The following is a 19556-nucleotide window of genomic DNA, read 5'->3' as shown; positions in this document are numbered from 1 at the left end:
CCCCAGCGCCAAACATGAGAAGCTACCAACGTTTCTGATTTGAGACACAAAGAGCCCTGGATGGGGCGGTTAGGGCACGGCCACGGCAGAAGGCATTACTGGCAGCAGCACTGCAGTGCAGGGGGAAAGGCTATGCCAAGCTCTGTCGGGAGCAGAGGGAGGACTGGGGGAGGCGCAGAGGTTGTTCTCATCTGAAACCCCACAGTGAAATCAAGTCATAAGGTCCAACAGCTGCTATTTTTTCCCCTTCTGCGTGCTCCATCTTTTATATTCCAAAATAGTAATAATTACGAGTACAAAGAGACCCATGGTTTCTGTCTGCAATGAGGCAAGAGGGTGTTCATTGTGTAAGAGCAGACACAAGAGAATAAAAAGGTTACAGGGTTTGTAATCAATAGGAACACTTTTTTCCCCTATAAAACACAGCAGCTTTTGGTAGAATCCCTTGGCTCCTGTCCAGAAACTCTTGAACAGGAGCAAAGCTGCTACGCTGGCCCCATTCCACTTTTTTACACTCCGTCATCCTTCAGCAGTAGTAAGGTCAGACGTATAAGTAGGATGCTCACAGAGGCAACTAGACGGCTAAACACGGAGCTGAACGGGACAGAGTACGACCAAAATGCATCAATATAGCAGCTAACAGCAGCAGACCAAAATTCTTCCTCACATGGCCTGTCCTCCATAGATGTCAAAACATTTTATAGTGGTATGTAGCGTTACTCCTTCACAACAGAAAGAAGAAAGCAGATGCTGAAAGGTGAAGTGACTGGCCCAGGATTACACAGTAGGTTAAAGTCAGGGCTGAACACCTCGCCTGAAACACACAGTTGCAGGACAGGATTGCTGAACAGCCCCAACACCATATTCAGCTCTTTTTAAAAGAGCAGCTTTGCAGAGAAGCAAAGTATAAAAGAGAAAACAAGAATGCAAGGTCCAGAATGAAAGGAAGAAACAGATACGTACAATCTAAGATCTGGGATTTTAGATGTGCTTTTATGGGGACCCAGCTAAAGTTTTTGACTGAAACAAGCCCTAGGATCCAAGGCTGTTCTGTTCATAAGTGCAATACCCATCTGTCCATTAGCCATAGACAATGCTATTAATAAGGTGATGTCTAGTGACCATACATCAAAAGTGCTCTCAGTGTGGTAGAATTAAGCTACTCACCAGCATTCAGGTGACAGTCTTTAATCTGGAACTGAAGCTCGTTTTCGTTTGGAATATCTTTCCATGTTGCAAGGAAGACCTGGCGCTCTAGAAACGAGAAAGACGATCAGCACTCCTGGATCCTCACAGGACCGTAGCACTAATTAATTCACCACAGAATGTTACAAGGTAAACACATGAAAGATCTTTTGGTCACATTTTGCCCTGCTGTGGACAGATCCAGGATTTGCTCCTGTAACAACCTCAGTCTCACTGTAAAAGCAGCAAAGCTTTGACGGGTTTTGGAACCCCCAAACCAGAGACAGTCTTTACCATATGAGCTGTTTACAAACCAAGAACAGGCGGGATCTGACTACAAGGAAGGAGATCCATGCATTTAGGATTACATTAGTGAAAGCTGCTTTTCAAGCAACTTCCCAGCCAATTCAAATAACAATTTAATGAAGGTGAACAGGAATACACGAATTACAGTGAAAGTGGTATGGGAGCAAATCCTAGACCCATTTGAGTGAACCAAACCCTCCAAAAAAAAAAAAACCCCAAAAATCAGCTTCAAAGAAAACAGACCCACCCCTTGTCTGGCATAGAGAATCAGAGCAGAAGACGGGTTCTGGTAACTATTGGAGTTGCAGGACAACAGGGACAGGCTACCAAACCACTACAGACCAGTTCAGGCTGCTGAGATGCACTGGCATGAAGATCATTGCCAAGCCCATGTGAATCTCAGCCATGGGACAACTGCACCCAGCTGGGCGCTGCGAGCACAGTCTGGCTGAGAGAGGCTGACCACAGACCTAAAAGCACTCACCCATTTTGCCATCCTCTACGAAAAGCACGTTGAGAGGAATTAGGCAGCTGAAGTAAAAGACATCAATGTTGTTTTTCACAGCCACCTGTTACAGAAGAAACAGGGGTGGTTAAAGTTTCTCTATCAGCTGGAAGTCCAAAGGGATCCCAAGACCTTGCACCGTCTCATCGCTGCCCACGCACCCTGGAGTGCCCTCTCCGAGCAGAGGCCAGCTCTGAACACGAGACCACCTGGAGGGACATTGCTGAGCTTCTAGCTAGTTTCACGCAAGGATCAGTCCCACCCCTCTGTGCTCATAAAAGCTGCTCAACTTTCTCCTACGAGCATTTCACCATGCTGTTTCAAAGCCAGTTGCACTGATGGGGCCACAGCTAGCATCCTTGCTCTTTTCCGCTCTCATTCGGCCTCCCCCCTCACTTCTTCCACCTCTGATGTATGTTCATCTCGCTTGGCTGCACACAGCTACGATCATGTCTGTCGTATTGCAGACAAGCTTCTTTATCACCCCTCTTTGCAATTTCACTCTTGTAATCCCCCAGCTCCAAACCCTTGTGTATTCTTTATTTTCACCCCAGCTCTCAGTCATGTCTGAACACGCAGACTCCTTGATTAGTTGTAACTCAGCCCGGACACTTTCTAGAAAGCCTGAAGCTGGTCCACTGCCTGCACCTTCCTTGCAGCATCTCCCAAGTCTCCCGCCTTTACCTTTGTGAAAGCTATACAGCGAACACATGCCGGGTGTTGATTCCTGGAAGAAGAAAGCCCTGCTACAGAGCAATCGGGGCAGGTAAAAAAAAGATCACTTGACAAAAGACTTAATTCTCAGTGTCATTAAACTCCGCCAGCCAGGGAGATGCACTGGATTGCCTTTTATCACACATGCTTGCCACATTACCGACTAATCTCTGCTAACACAGACACCAACCTCACTTTCAGTTTTCCCCAGGCTGAGAGCTGATGGTACAGCAGGAGCAAACTGGAGGTCTGAGAAAGTGCACTGTCATAATAGAGCACAGAAAAAGGTAGCTCTGGGCTTTATTTTCATGCCTCTCACGCTCTCCTCACATCATCCCGCATAACAATAGCCTGTCATGGGAGTACAGTTCAGCAGACACCTGCCATTGCTTGCAACGAAGGAAATTTAGCCTGTAAGAGAGACCTAGAATTGAGGTCGTGTGGGGAGCCCTGAATTTCAGGAGCTGTTCGAGCTCCTACTTCCTTTGAAAAATCCCAGAAGGAGTTCTCCAATTTGTCACCCCGCTGAAACACAAACCAGACCATGCTAAATGCTGAGCCAAAGAAATAAATTTGCTGCTACAAAGATTTATGCCAAGACAAACACCATTCACATTAGTAATTACATACATTAGTGTTCTGCTGAGAAAATCTATTGTCCCATAGTGGCAGGTTTAGAAAGACACCCCCAAATGTCGGTAAAAACAGCTGCACATAGACAAGGGAGGGGAATAAACCAGAGAATTCAAACACAAGTCAGCTGATTAGACATGCATTTAAGCCAGAGCACAAGTGGTAGGAGATCAAGCTCCTGAATGAACTCTTCTAGCAATTGGGAAGGTCCCAGAAGTGCAAAGAAGAGCAGAAAGGTAGATGTGACAGCCTGTGGGGTTTCTACTTTCAGCCATCACTAAAGGTAGCAGCTTACATCTAATTCCCACAGTGCAAACCAGCTTAAGAAGGGATTAGTTTAAAGCCCACTAAAACCATGTAAATGATGGTGCAACCTAGGAAAAAAGTGGAAATGGTCCTCCCTAATAGGGAGCTGTTACATGCATCGATTGCTGGCATCATACTCGTGAGTTGGAGTGTCTAGTGTTTGAGCTAGACGCGTCGAAGCCAGAGGGGCAAAAGCAGATTGGTGGATGGACTTAAGTGATTCACCCCTGCAAAACGTGATTGAACAGACTGGGTGAGTAGCCAAGAACACACCTCTGAATCTGGGAGGGGAGAGCTGGGCAAGGGACAGCCGTTCCAGATGCTATGGTTGGATATAATAGTCATGGAGATGAGCCAAAAGAGGGAAAAATTTAGGCTAAACGTCTGGGAAAATTTGATAGTGAGAATTACTAAGCAGCACAAAATTCTCCTGAGGAAGAGAGAAGCTCCAGTGCTTAGAGTATTTAAAATCAGCCTTGACAATGCTCTCAATAAAAGGAACTGTAGCAAAACAACAAAGCATAGCAGGGACTACACTGCATGACCTAAGATCTTTTCCAACTCTGATTTAATGATTAATTGCCTTGCCTTAGAACAACAGAGATTACTTAGCTTTTGTAGCTAATTGTTGTTGCCATACAACAGCAGTTTCTTACAAGAGGGGCTGGAAAGCAGTGCCTTCTCTCCAGTCACAGTTCTAGAGGCACACTCCAATTAATATGCTAACCCTGTCCCTGCAGTTATAAGAATGCTATAAAAAGGTATCTGCTGACCTGCTTCTCAACTCTGCAGAAACATACTGAGTAAGCTGCTTTGGCTATACTTTGGAGAGCTACACAATTAAGATGCTCTGAAGTGCAATTTCTTCCCAGCAAAGAAAAGCAAGCCACACGTCAGCCTTCCTCCCAAACTGCATCACTGGGTTCAGTAATGACATCACGTGTCACCTTGCAAGTATCTGTAATGATGCAGAAACCAGCTATTACAAATAACTTTTCCAAACAGGAAAGGAAAAAGCTACAGTCTCCTTAAACCTATAGCACTAGGACAAGACTGGTAAGCTTTTCAAGACTAGCTTCCGTCGTTCAACACCACATACTCCCCCCGAACAGCCAGGCATGCACTGTTAGCACTGTGGTCCCCAAGATCTGGTCCATGAAAAGGCACCTGCAGATACCTGGATGGGGAAACTCGCACCGAGAAGAGGCTAAGAGGCTCTACCAGTTCAGTTGATAACAGCTTTCCAAGGTCATGCTTCAACCTTTGCTCTGCCACATCAGGAGCATCCAATGCTATCTGACAGGCTACAAAAGCAACCACAGGCAGAAAGCAGATCCAAAAGCAGCGCCTGTGAGAAACTGAGTAGCTAATAACAGCGACTTGCCAAAAAAATCCAGTGCTCCTCAGGCGGGAACATGGGCCTGAGAGAATCAATGAGATCTAAAGTGATACCAGTAGCTAAGAAGTCTCTCCAGGTTTGACATGCTTGAAAGGCACCTCCACTTGTATTCAATAAATCCTTCAGTCCAGACTAACTTTGCCTGTGGCTCTGCAGCTTTAACCTGCCGACCTGGACATGAACTATTAAATCTTTAACAAGACCTTCAGCTTCAGACATCTGAGAGTTGAAACAGAAGCACTTTAAATAAAAATGGCTTTCCATCTACAATCTTTTTGAAAGGAGGAAAAAAAAAATATTACTACCTTGTGAATTTAGTCAGTCTACAAAGCTTCCGAGGGATAAAAGTCAAAAGATGCCAGATTTTCATGTGATGCTTCACTGCTGAAAAGGCGTGAGCCCACTAAAAATTGGCATAGGGTTCCCAATCACTTACCTCTTGTTCATGATCTGACTAGAGGAAGCAGCACCTCTAGAAATAACCCCTGGAACATATTTGTTCAGCTTGAAGCATGAGCACCCTTCTGACATCCCTTCTTGCAGTGCAACCTTCTGATAGCCAACACACGGTATTTTGGGGAAGACATACCTCATAAGAACAATGCTAAGTTATTTTCTTCAATAGTGTATGTTTCTGATGCTTTAAATCCCAGACTTGAGCATAAGAACCAACTTTCAAAGTCAAGTCTGAAAGCAACACAGATGCTTTCCATCAGCAGCAAGTACACAACATACCCACTTGGAATCCCATTAGCACCTACACTAAATTAAGGATTTACTTCAAGTTGGGTTTTGCTTTAAAGCCTGGTAACAGCCAAACTGTTAAGGCGAGAACAACTCTCCTCTGCAGTGTCTTTTTTACCTCTGCCAGCACAAGGTCATGGCTTATTCTGTGACAGTCTGCTGCTCTGGCTGTCAGATGCCCCCAGGGAGTGCTAGCTACTTCACTTCATTTTGTTTGACAGGTAGGGTTCTCAGGATCCTACGGGTGCTTGACAGCCACTGCCAGCGGATGCTCTACCTACAGGCACAAAACTCGAGCGGAGTTGTGTGCAGACAGCGAGGCTGGGTGCCGCGCCCCTGGCTACGGCTGTCATCTCCAGGCACACCGCTTACGTCAATGGTCAGGGAACAGCGAGTTACTGGGAGGGTTACGCTCTCGTGTGTGCCTGGCTGTACGTTCAAAACGTACATTTTATCAAATGTGCTGTACCATGTGGCAGACCTGCCCTTAATCGGCAAGCCAACAGCTTTCCGCAGCTGAGCTAGGAACTGGCCACAGATGCCAAGCTGTGATCCGAGTCCTTAATTCAGGGAGCTCCCAGGAGGGTTCTCTTTGCTAGAATAAGACCCTCACTAACAGAGGCTGTTAAAAAAATAACCTAGGCAACAAACCCAAGAAACCACCTTTCACATCTAGTCACCCAAGGCTGTTCTGTGGTGGCTGGTCCAGTATTTTTGACACAGCTCACATACAGGCAGATATTGTGCCATTTATCAAGCAGGTTCTGAAAGGAGAACAACTGCTCGCTGGACTTGCTGCTCACGCCAATTCTCAGCCTTGTTTTCATGGAGAGTTGAATGTGTGAAATGTGTTTCCAAATACCGAGAGCTCTGCATTTGTGACCCAAGATACATTAACACTTCTGATGAATAAGAGCTCCAGCGGTTCTGCATTACAAGCGAGACACTGAAGAGTGGAGGAGCACAGGTGATGAGTTACAGCAGAACTGAGCGCAGAAGGGTAAGTATGATCTAGTGCATTAGCAAGACCGATCTTTTCTCAATGAAGAAGCTGCACCTTCATCCGCCTTAATAGAAATGTTTTGCCAAACTCATTGGAAAAAACAAAAATGTTCTGCACCTCACACTGCTTAGCAGCAAGGGAGAGGTCTGTATTTCCAAGTGTCACTTTTCAGGAAGAAATGCAGCTGGCAGATGCTTCCCTTTAAATGCTTGCCAGATCATTTTACAGGCATTTTGGAAAACTGAAGCTATGCTTCTTTCAGTTGCGTGTTCAGTAGCTGCAACAAACAGCCCTGGCAGTTGACAGCAGGTAACACTGGGGAAGGCAACACACTGATTGTCAATTTTAAGTGTGGATCCCAAGAGAATGGCAATGCTCCAGACTTGGGCAGACTCGCTACTGCTCTGGGAGTCCCTGCAGCTTGTTTTCAATTGTATCGTCTCCTGCAAGTGGTTACCATCTCACAGAAGAGATTATTGTATTCGTGCCATGACACGCCAGGCCTGAGCTCCGAAACTCTTGCAGCAGGCTGGCTCCACTTCACCTATTTCCAGGATTAAGGGAGCAATTCTCACGTACCCAAATGAAAAAATTGAGTATTCTGATTTCACAGTATTTCACAGCCCTTGAACGGGCCATTTATCAGGAACAGTGGTTCTCTTTAGCATAGAAAGGTTCTCAAACCCCAGGCATTTTCTTATTCCAAATTTGACTTGAACACGAAGAAGCATTTGGAAAGAAGATTCCTCACCAATGCAAATTCTTATTTCAGAACCTATTTTCCTCTTTGAGAACTCAAGGTCTCACACAAGGTGGCAAAGATCCCCATCCACCCGAGCTCTTCTAGCAGGTACGACCCTGACAGTGTACATGTCATCAGAGGGGTTTCACTGCTTTGACTGTGAAATGGCAACTACAGGACCCAAGCAAGCCTGTATAACTACTAGAGCCATCCCCCGGCTGGCAAACGAGCCACGGCTATCAAATACTTGTGAAGCTCAACACAGCCTCTCGCACACCTTTGGGCAAGAGCTTGTTAGCACTTACGAATGCTGTGCTCCGCAGAGGCAGCTCTGTGCAGGGAACCACAGCGCCCACAAGTTCCAGGTAGCCTCCAAAAGGCTGACGAGGCACTGCGAGAGCATCCCCCAGCAGAATTCAGCAGCGCACAAATACCTAAGTCAGATTTTCTTTAGCAACACTCCAAAGACATCCTGACAGCAGCTTTTTAATCTTTAGAAAGTAAAAAAGATGAACCAGAGAGCAGGGACTGGAGTCTGTTCAGCCCTACAGTGCTGTACCCAGTCTAACTTTGGCTTTATCCTTTGAATAAATCACTGCTTGACTGGGGGTTGAATCTGAGTTAACAGGTCAAAAAAATTATCATCACTACTTTGGGATGAGAGGGAGAAGCCTGCTATTCATTATCACAAGACGCAAGGTGACTGGCAAACAGAAGACTCTTCAGTTGGGAACCATAGTTACATTTTACCTAAGTAAGCCTCTGAAAACATTTCAGTCTTCCTCATCTTCTTGTAAAAATGGCTTTTTTGTTAACTTGTCAAATATTTTAGTTTCCTTCCATGATTACAAATGTAAGATTAAACCAGCTGTATTGGGTGAAAGATTAGAAACGGTAATAAAAACAACCTGAACAAGACTTGAATTCATGACTTCTGAAATAGTTGCCTAAGGAATGTACAACTCGTCTTCAGTTTCTAATTAACACGACAAAAAATTGAAAGCTATCAGTTTGGTTACTTCAGGACTTATGTTTCTTGATACTAAAACAAGAAACCACCACCAGAATAGGAGCTGAACGTAAGGTCCTCAGGTTCAAACCAGCTCTGCATCTACTTCAATGTTCCCTAGCTCAGAAAAACTGCATTAAGCAAATTCAACTTGAGTGTTTTGGTTCTTCAATGAATACAGGAACATTTGTATTCTCTACTCCTATATTATGCTATAAATTGTTCCCTAAGTAGGTCACCAAAACGATTTCTGAATGTTTCAAGACAGATTATTTCTACATGAACTCACAAAACAAAACCAGAGCCTTTGCTGTCAGGGCAATGACAGATCTCCATCAAACCCACTGCTGTCAAAAAAGTAAGGGGAGTGCTCTTTTTAACTTGGCATCTGCTATCGTGATTCAACTCTTTGCAGAGAAATATACTATTACTCCATATGGCAGCTTCCCCAATTGTAAAAGGGCAGCCAACTTCTATGGCAATGAGAGAACTAGCAAATTACCAACTAAGTCTGGCACTAATAAACGCTCCGCTATCTCAATATAAGGTAGCTGGAGGTTTCCTCACATGTTTCCTCTTTGCTTTGTTCTAGCAGAAGATGCTACAAGAAACAAACTGTGTTCCGATTCCTTTAGAGATTTAATAACCCAAATACTTCACTTCCTTCCTGATCAAAGGAAGCAGCAACTTGAGAATGCCTCGTTGAGAGAGTCCCCAGTGCTATGGAGGCAGATCAGGACCATCACCTCCTAGAGACTTCAAATTTGCTTCAGAGCAGGAGGTAGATTTTACTACAGCTGACCCAAATGCAGTGATGCAACCACATACTCGTGACCAGGATGCAGAGGGAATCCAGCTTTTCCGCAAGCTGGAAGGGCCCTCTGTGGAAGACAAGCACATGTAATTCATTCACTGTCCGCATGCTCCCCCATCGCGTGACTGAGCTCAGAGCCGGAGTGTAGGACTGCTCGTTTGAGTGCCAGAGAAGCTATTTCGAGCTGTTTGCCCAAAGACTCATCAATAAGTCATAAGCCCCAGAATGGAAGTCAGAAGAAGGGAAAAAACAGTTGCTCAGGCAGAATAAATAGCAACTTCCATTGCATTCTCTTAATCTAAAAAGAGAATGAGCTGCTTCAAAATATTCCCCTCTATGGGCTGCTACGCTACAGGAACTCAACCTAGTTTCATCTCCTGGAGACTTGAGGCGAGTAAGACATGCTACAGTGCAAGTTAACCGCACTTTTGGGATACTGGGAAAATCATCCTGGACGACCCAGCCACACAGAGCAGAGAGGAGTCACTCGCTGAGCTGCGCTCCCCAGAATGACTGCACGTGGCAGTGCTCCTTCCAGGGAGAACTGACTGCCTGATGAGCACTTCAAGACCAATGTCCCTGAGGCAGGCCAGGACTGATGGAGACAGTCTCTGGTCCAAACCATAGGGGAATGTCTCCCTGGATCTGTCATGCCTTTACCAGATTGGCAGCCCAATCTGATAAAAAGCCTCTCCTAGGGAATGCTGTCCACCAACAGCCTCATTAACGAAACATTGGCTGCTTACTTCACTTCTCCCCTGCCTTTCCTGGAACACATCTTGTTTGCATTGGATTAAGCTATCTGGGGCAGGGATGTGCCAATGCCTTTGTAAAGCACCCTGCAAGTTAAGAGCACTAGAGAAATGTTAATCACTCAGCAGTTGCAATCTTTGCTGCAATTCCTTTAATTGCCTCAATTCTTGCTGACAGCTCTCGTTGCCTGCTCTACCACAGGCATGCACTTTCTCTGTTCAGACCAGCCCCAGTTCATAAGCCCAACCCAGCCTTGAGCCCAGTTTACAGAAGAGTATTACTGGAGCAGACAAAGACCTTAATCTACACAGATGCAAGCCGTGGGTTTGAGGTGTTTGAAAAGGCAAACTCACAAAATTCAAGAAGCATCTGCTTCAGTCCTCCTGGAAGAGACTAGAAAAAGGAATAGGAAGTTTTGGCCAGACTCATGGCCCACATCCATGAGGTCTGCCCGTTTACCCTATACACATGGTATTTTGTTACTAGAGTCTTACCACGTTGTTGAGCCAAACAAACCAGGCTGAGCACCTGCTGATCTCCCTGCTGCCCAGAATGAGACAATCCTTACCTGGAGGTTATTCAGAGGCTCCATTTTCATGACTGGTCCCAGAGTGTTGAGGGGCAGGGAGACATCAATACTTTGGTTTGGCATCAGAGGTGTGTGAATGGCCAATGGGGTGCTCGGGATGACCCCGAAGCTGGGCAAGAGAAAAACAGAGGTGATGAGAGCAGCACTGCATTCCCCAACACCTATTCCCCTTTTGCCAAGCACAAGCTGGCTCATCTTCCCATTACTCCTGAGCTGCCCCTGCTGTTACTCCAGAGGAGGAACACAGCTCTCAATTGCACCACAGCAGACACTCGAAGTAGGACAAGGCACAGGAAACTCAATCAGGTCGGTCTCCCTCACAACATGCACCATCCTGCCCAGGGGACCAGCATCTGGGAACTCTTCCATTACCCGCATGACACTGGTTTATGTGCTGAGCTGCAGCCTGCCCAGCAAGGAGCGGCACCTGGACTCAGACTCAGGCCTGTGGGCTCTCTCTTACAGAGCTGCAGAGCACTAGAAGTAGAGTATATCACACATTGCATGGCTGTTATACCGTTGGGAGCCATGGAAGAAGGAACTGGAGCCAAAAGAGAACAAATACATAGCCAAGGAGGAGTATGTGATTTGTAACAGAGCACTGTAGAACAAATGAATCAACGCAGCCAGCTGTCTGGTCCCGAATGACAGCGTCTGGCTCTGTTGCTTGGTTTGAGGCTCTTTCAGCTGGGGACGTATACCACCATAGCAAAGTGAATGTTTACCTGGCGCTTCAGTCCAAGCGGCATTTAATTCCACAGGCACCTCTACTTAGTGTGGAGAAGAGGAAAAACAGCTAACATTTAACATAACACTTCTGTACTATGTACCAGCTTCTTTTTGAAAGCAGACGGAAGTTCAGATGCATAAGATAGTTTTGGTGTCCACTTGTGACTGTGTTTCTCTTTAGCGCAATTTACATTAGCTCAGAGGTGATAGAGCATTTACAGGAACAAAGATGTATAGGTGTGTATTTTTATTTTATGCACTAAAAAACTGATACTGTCTCTGCACAGAGTCAGCTGCATGTGTATTGGGTATGTCACTCTTTCAGAAACCAGCAGATGCCCCATTCTTTGTTCTCCATAGTTTTCAGCTCCAGGGATCTGAAATAAGAATATTCTCAGCAAGGGCCTAGCCATGTGATTTGCCTTCTGCAGCCATTTCACTTCAGGGAACATAAGCCCTAGTGTTTTCCCTTAGACTCAGAGGGAAAAGAAAGTTGCATTTTGCTACTAAGTGGCTGTGGTATTACAGCACACTAGAATTCTAGCTTTCTTTCATTTTTTTTTAATGCTTTATCCCAAGACTGCAGTGAATGTGATTAGTAGCAGCAGGAGACGGGGAAAAGCAATAGAAACTTCCCAATCACAAACCTTAATATTCAAACCTAGAGAGCCAGCCCACTACAGCTCTTTCCAATGCACCAGCCACAGTGGAAAGCGGTGACAGGAGAACACTGTTTGTAGAAGAGTAAATAGTAGTAGATTGTATATGGAACGTGTGCTGATACGCTGCAAAAGGAGAAACTGCTGTTTTACTGTAAGAGTATTTAAACTTCTTACATCCTTGAGAAGAACCATGTAGGTGTGGCTAGAACACAGCTTGATGTATGGAGAAAAATCACAAGCAAACCAGCTTTTTTTCAAGCCAATTTGCATGAAACATTTGCATATAGCAGCTTAGCAAAACTCTCCAGAAAATATAGCAGTCCAGGGAGAACATTTACTAAGACTTACTTAGCATAATTGTCTTTTGTAAGTAAATATTATTCATCCCAAGAAATCCCAAATTTGCAAGGCTAACAGTGATATTAAAGAGATGGTTTCAGAGGATCTTTAGTATAGAGAACCCTCTTCCAGTGAAGGGATATTAAGACATATGGGGAACATTTCAGTCACAAGATATTCTTTACAGTCTTGACATGAACTAGCCTGGTCCTTGCTCAAGATAACATAGAGCAAACCACACAATAAGCTCTCTGGCTGAGAAGGGTATTTGTGGGAAGACACCGTGGCTGTACTGCCATGTCATGTCTTTTGGCTGAGATGGGTTTCTGAGAACAATCTGTATGCTCTAAACATTCAAGTGGATACTCCTTCTGACAAAATTGTTCTGCTGCCAATTACAGGGAAAACATGTGCCATAGGCTTTTACCTTGCAACTTCTTCACTGACAAATAGCTTTATTAATAAGATCGGTACTTCCAGACAGTCTGAGGGGCAGCACAGCAATTAAGTCAGGAGGTAAAGGCATTACGGATTGATACCTGTGCAGCTCAAATGCTTGCCTGTTTAAGCTCTCGCTTTCCTCAGGGCACTTACTGGCTATAAAACCACTAACCTGCCTAACAACTCATAAGGCTGCTTTAAAACTCTGCAGAGATTAAATGGGGCAGATGCTGTTTCAGAGCTAGGAGAACGACGGGACCGTCTACTGCCTGTTTCCTCACAGATTTATCAGTCTGTATTTTCAGCCCTTCCACACAACTGTGGTGTGATGGAGAGTTCAGGCTGTATCATCCAGCTGTTTCCATGACTGCATTATATGCCTACATAAAAGTCCTCCCTATATCTAGCAGTATAGACTCCTTTCATAGGAGCACACAATCTTTTAGCATAGCGGACAAAGCGTATTGATTTCTTACCTGTTCTTATTGAACTGAATGGCAAAGTCGGTCATGTGCTGCAAAGCCTTATTGGTAAAGTTCATCTCCATGTAGATGTGTCCCTGCCTGTGACTGAACGTGCCCGAGATCTCCAATCCTTTAGCCTTCACTGCAGGCAACCAAACCTTGAACACATGAGATGTCATTCAGCATGAGAAGTCTGGCCTGAAGATAGCAAACAAGCACAGTTTTCCAAACAACAGAAAAGTTCTGAGTTCAGAAATCCAACTACATTGGCACATTAAGCCCACAAGCTAAAGAAACACTACAGGGAAGATACAACATGGGGTGTTGAAAGGATCAAGCTCACCAGTGAGAAATAAGCTCGCTGCTCCTAATCTGTATTTGGTCACAGCACTCGCATAAGAACTCAAATATACTATAACATTAGTGTGCACAAGAAACAGTGAAAGCTTGTGTCCATCACACTAATGCGAGACTTACCAAGTCTGCTGATGGACAGGCTTCTCCAAGGACCTGTTGGGCTATTAGAGGCAGGACAATACTAAAGTTTGAACCAAATAAAATCACAGGGCTGATACTATTAGCTGTTCGGGTTCTAGATTCCCAAATCATCTTTGTGGGAAAAACCCAGACTCAAATTTGAGGGGTGCAAAATGAAGTACTTAGCTCAAAATTACTGGGTTCTTTCGTACTTGGTCTTATATATGGTGTAATACTTGCAAGCAGCTAAGGACCAAAAGCTCTGCAGTACCTTGACATCCTAGATTTCATAGGATGACTTCAGTTTATTCATCCATTGACTATTTAATAAGAGTGCTAATTTTTGTTTATTCCCTTGCAGGCATGAAAGGCTAACCCTGAGCTCCCTGCGGCTGCTCCACAGCCTGTTACCAGAACCATGTTCCGCATCTCACAAACCCTTCAGACTAAGCGTGCTTCAGTCAGTGCATCTGTGATCTCTGTAACTAACAGAGCATTTATCTGCATTACACTGCGGCATGCTCATCCCAATCATGTGATTTTATCTTCACTGTCATGTTGGATTCCTCCAAACAAATGAATCTTCCATGAAAGTTGTAGCAAATTGTATCCTGCCCTCAGTTTCCTGGGGAAACTTGCTACGAAGTAGGTCTCCTGGAAAGCTGCTCTGACAAAATTGAAATTCTCATATGTTACATAAGCCATTCTTTAGAGTAATATTGTTACAGGCAAAATGAGGGAACTGCTAAAAAACCAGAAGTCTGTAACTAACAAGGTCTCCAACACACTGTTACTCTGCCTGGGAAAAACCCAAGGCATCCCTAATGGGACTGTGTTGAACTAAGGTGCCCTGATAGCACCAGAGACCAACAATAAAGGGGACAAGTGAGCAATCTCAGACTTCTTGTAGCCTAAGGTAAGGCAACATACTGAGGATGTTCTTTTTCCTTACGTACAGACTTCGGAGCCACATATCCTCCGGGAGCCATGCCTATACCAGACGAGAGCTCAAAGAGATCGTTGAGTCCACTGCTCACCACCGCCGGGGTGGGTGAAGGGGCAAAGGTGGCTGGCACGGAAGAGGGAATGTAGGTCTGCCCCACCTGGAGGAGTTAGAAAGAACAGGCACTGGTTAACGTCACATATGAAGAACACTACTTATTAAATAAAGCATGAACTTGGGCAATATCCTAAATATTTTAAAGCCGTTTGCAGCTTCCCTGCTGAATTATCAATAGTGCTAAATAATGCATTTGAATTCCAAAGCTCTTGGCCACTAATCCCTACACTCGGCTGTCACCTCAACCATGCAATAGTTTTCACATCATTTTTTATAGCCAGTTATCTATTCCCGCTGTTGAGGAATCTTTCTTTGCCATCTCTCCTTCTCATAAAGACAATATACTTTGTGGATCTACCCTACATAAACCCAGGGAAAAGAAAAAATGCTTCAAAATCTTCCCGCAACTATGACTGTCTTCAGGAATCTGCAAGATTTTGCATATCCAGAGATAGCAAGGGAGTCATGACCGTACTGCATACTCCCACCCAAAGCCAGAGCTCTGCATTCTCAGCACTATGGTCCAAAAAGTTTATTACATGAAACACAACTAGTTGTCTCTGCGTGCCAGAGGACAACCTTTCTGCAAGAAGGGCAATCCTTCCTTCTCGGGACTTAAAATGGGGGCACCAAACCTGAAATATTAACCTTTAGGTGCCCAGCTCCAGGTGAGACAGTCACACTCAAGTTAGGCTCCCAAGTTCTAGGAAGAATTATGTGCTTGAGAATAGGATTCACCACAGTCAGCAGCCCAGAAACAGGCAGAATGACTAAGGCAGGCAATAGGAAACACTGGTGACTGGTCCGGGTCTGAAGTCTCACTGCTGTCCTGTCTTCAGGAACCCACCTGAGATGTGGTGTTTCAATCCACCCTTTGGACAGGGAGGACCGGTGGTTTTACAGAACTGCTTGGTGGGTTTATGCTGGCCCAGGAAGGCAGAGACCTGGCTTTATAGGTGTGATCTCTACAGAGTAAATATCTCCCACGTCCTGGTGTGTACTGCCTGGGGGCTACAGCTATACTGTACCACCGGCTCTCCTCTGCCCTCATGTTGAAGTTAGAAAGGAATGCAAGATTCACAGGGAAAGAAGGAGAGAGAATAACTGCAGCCATAACAAGGATCTCTGAAAAGCTCTCACTCCAGAACCGAGTATGCTTTCCTCACTGAATTACTGGCTACACAGTCCTGGGAAGAGGGACTGGAGCTTTCTCCGGGAGATTGCTTTTGGGTGTGGGTTGGAAGCACACTACCTCCTGCCCGCTGCATCTCCAAGTCATCTTGCAACCTTTTCCCGTGCTTTCCTGGAAGAAGCTGGTATACATTTGAAGCCAAGGGTGCTTTGGAAGCAGCCTGAAAGTCTCCCATGTCCTGGCAAGCGCTCTAGGCACTAGGACACTCACAAAGCACAGGCACATAGAAGGAGGCCGGTGGCAGGCAGAGTTCAGCACTGACCACGCGTAGTGGGAAAGCTCAGAGCACCTGATTCTGACGTCCAGGAAAAATCTGATGTAGCGTTTGGGAGGAGAAAAGCACTGAGTCCAGACAAGCCCATGGTGACGCTGGGTTAGGATTACAACAGAACAGGCTTTGTGACTAGAGAGGTAAGCATCCTTGGCCTTTCAGCTGCCAAAGCAGTTGCACAAGGACTGGGGTACTGCCAATGTTAATGCTGGTGCTCAAACTAAAAGCTCTGAGAAAGAAGAGCTAAGCCGACAGAGTCAAGAGCTCTGGCCCTGGCTGCTCTTAGAAAAGCCCAGGTGACAGCTGGACTCAAAGCAACATAGGTTGGGACCTGTGTGTTTCGGTTGCAGTTATCCATTTTCAAACATCTTCAGGGATTTAAGCATCTTCCAGCACATAATGGGTGAGGTTGTATTTAAAAACCCTGAGCTTTGAGCAGCTTTCTAAATTGGGGAAAAAAAATGGAATGGCACTTACTGCCGGGCTTCCTCCAATGCCCCCGCCAAGGTCACTGCCAAGCTGAAAGAGAGAAGGAGAGAGAGGAGAGAAAGACCGAGTTCATTTAAGCCAAGTGTCAGATGGCCGGAGTGGAGCCCAGTTGACTGCACTGCTGCGAGCACGTCTTGCTTGCTGCGTACAGGACAGACAGAAACGCAATGACGGGAAAGCACAGGGAACAGAGGGGCTTTTTTTTTTTTTTTTGCTCTTGTGTGAGCAGAGCTATTTGGAGAACTACCCCACACACCTACTGTGGCCAGGAGCGCTTTGCAGGTTAATAAGAACAAAAACTCATCCCCTCTTGCACCTGTCATCTGTACCACAAACCCTGCGCAATTCTTCATGTTTCATGCATCAGTGCTTCCCCTTCAACCCACCACGCTGGCTGCCAGCAGTCCTGAGCAGCTCCACAAAACCCAGTGGGGTAACTGTGAAATGGAATAAAAATAAAACTGACAGGAAGCTCACTTCCTGAAAGCTTTAATTTTCTAGGGAACAGCTATGAACTACAGGAAAACACAATGCATCTTGGCTATGTTCCTCTGACATGCGGCTCTTTTCAATAACCAGGAAGAAAGAGAACGGGATGTGTGCCGGCTATTACAACAGCTCAGATAGGTGGGCTTTGTCTTCCCTTCAAAGACGTTCCCCTCCCTTAGAGAGGACAAAACCAGCTTGATGATTTAATGGGCCACTTAAATAGTAAAGAGACCTTACGGTGCACTAGGATATTTCAATAACGAACTTTGCCAAAGCCACACCTCTACAGTTCGAAGTGACGGAAATAGCCATGGTACACCACCCGCGCAACCTTCCATAAACACTAAACCCTCCCTGGAGCGCTTCTGCCAAACCATCCGGCAGCCCACCTAGAAGCTGCCCTACCATGAACTCCCTTTACAAAGCATCCAGACCACTTTCTCTGTGATAAAGCCCATTTTTTTTAAATATCCACACCATTCTACGTGCTTGAGAGAATTCAGTGATCAGGACAGACTCCAAAGCTGGCTACAAGTGCTGTTTGTGAGTACATCACCACTCCTGTGAATATTTATAAAGCACTCGACAGATCACTGATAGCCAGGAGGAAACAAGCACAGATCTGCAGCGGTTATTCACTACAGAGACATCTTGAGGCTTATCTGTGTCCTAGGCTTTTGTTCAGAAGACCATGGTAGTTTTTTGCCTAGTGCAGGGTTTTTCTGTGTTGCGTTCAGACAAGGATCATGCCCTGACAACATGCATGGAGGATGAAACGAGTGCAGGGGCAAGCTAGAAGCCAGCCCCATGGGAAAAAGGCTGGACTGCCAGACCAGAACAGCAGAGCTCACCTTGTAGATGGCTTTGCTCTTCCATTTGGTCAGGGTTTGGGGGGTTTGTTTGCTTTAAAAGAGCATCTGACAAACTGGGTCAACAAAGGCTCTAGGTATGTTATTCAAATATATGCTGATAAGATATTGAAAAAACGCACCATAGAGCTAAAGCAGAAGCGTCCAGGAGTGCATGTGCTTAAAGTCAAAAAGGCTCTAAGCCTTTCCCTCTGCACAAAAGACCTGGATATTCAACTTTGTTCTGGCACCACTAGCCTGCTCCCTGGGAGATCTCATGGCAAATGTATTTTACACTGGTCAAGAGAGACCATAAAGCTCCATACTTCTCTTCCAGAGAGCACAGATAAAGAGGATAAAATGCCTTGAGAACAGCAGCGAAGTTGCAAGACAGTGACTTACTAGATGATAACTAGCCTTCAAAAAAACCTGTAAAATTTGACAAATCCCAGTGCTGTTCTGGATTCCCCTTCTATCCCTTGGCATCTCTCCTTCCCCTAGTCCCCACAGGAGCCACCTGATGCAATATTAGCTACCATAAGTAGGTGTTAGAGGAGTACAAATCACACACACTTTGCCTTTTGTTAAAAAGCCTTAAGAGCTTTTTTTCCTGTGTGAGACTCAGTTTATCCCTACTTGAAGTCATGGCAGAAATTTATAGGAGGTCCCTTGTCTTCTGCAACAGCCACCACTCATACAGTAACCCATCCTCTTGCTGCCCACAGCAGTGCAGTGCACAAGTCCAGTTTTTCTTAGCTTACTTAAGAGATAACAGATAAGAGTGAGCGATTCCAAAGTCTAAAGAAGGATCAGTCACAGACCAAAGGAAGCCAGCCAGAGGATGCAAATCCAATTAATATTGAGCTTATAAAATAAGGCTTATTACACTATCAGGCCTCCCCCACTGAAACAGCCTGGCAGAGCAGAGGTTTGTCCTACAGACTGCTCTTTAAGCCAAGCCATGTTTTAGATTAATATATCAGATCATTTACATCTTGTTACTGGCTCACTGCGGAGTAATAAATGCAACTATTACACCTCTTCCTTATTCAGAGTCTTGCACGCAAATGAACTTCACACTTTATACTGACAGGCAGTGAAGTCCAGAGGAAAAGAAAAAAAGGTAAATAATCCAGTTCATTTCCAGATATTACTGTATGCATGGAGGATTTCTGGTACTGTTGTCTGAAGCAGGAGAAAGATTGGTTTATCAAGCAGCAAGCATTTTACAAAGGGCATTATGGAAATGACTGAATAATTCTGCATAATCAAGCCAGATGTTAACTATTCTACCATTTCCTACTACACTCATCATAAGCAGCTGCAGGCTAGGAATCCAACCTCAAAGAAACCCGTACACTGGTATCTGCATACACTCACTGTGAAGGAGGGA

The 19556-nt window shown here is 45.2% G+C and overlaps 1 protein-coding gene across 1 annotated transcript in view; it reads right to left on the bottom strand.

Moving 5' to 3' along the window:
- Nucleotides 1–19556, bottom strand: part of AP2B1 (adaptor-related protein complex 2, beta 1 subunit) — a 74559-nt gene that overhangs the window by 8898 nt on the left and 46105 nt on the right. Inside the window, exons 14-19 of the mRNA XM_009583412.1 lie at nt 16815–16856; nt 14771–14917; nt 13350–13495; nt 10682–10811; nt 1976–2060; nt 1168–1254 (exon numbers count right to left, since the gene is read on the bottom strand). Coding sequence (XP_009581707.1) covers nt 1168–1254; nt 1976–2060; nt 10682–10811; nt 13350–13495; nt 14771–14917; nt 16815–16856 — 637 coding nt within the window. The remainder of the gene's footprint in view (nt 1–1167; nt 1255–1975; nt 2061–10681; nt 10812–13349; nt 13496–14770; nt 14918–16814; nt 16857–19556) is intronic.

This window comes from Fulmarus glacialis, unplaced genomic scaffold, assembly GCF_000690835.1.
Source record: "Fulmarus glacialis isolate BGI_N327 unplaced genomic scaffold, ASM69083v1 scaffold31388, whole genome shotgun sequence".
Classification (NCBI taxonomy): Eukaryota; Metazoa; Chordata; class Aves; order Procellariiformes; family Procellariidae; genus Fulmarus; species Fulmarus glacialis.
This window is presented reverse-complemented; position numbering and strand designations above follow the sequence as displayed.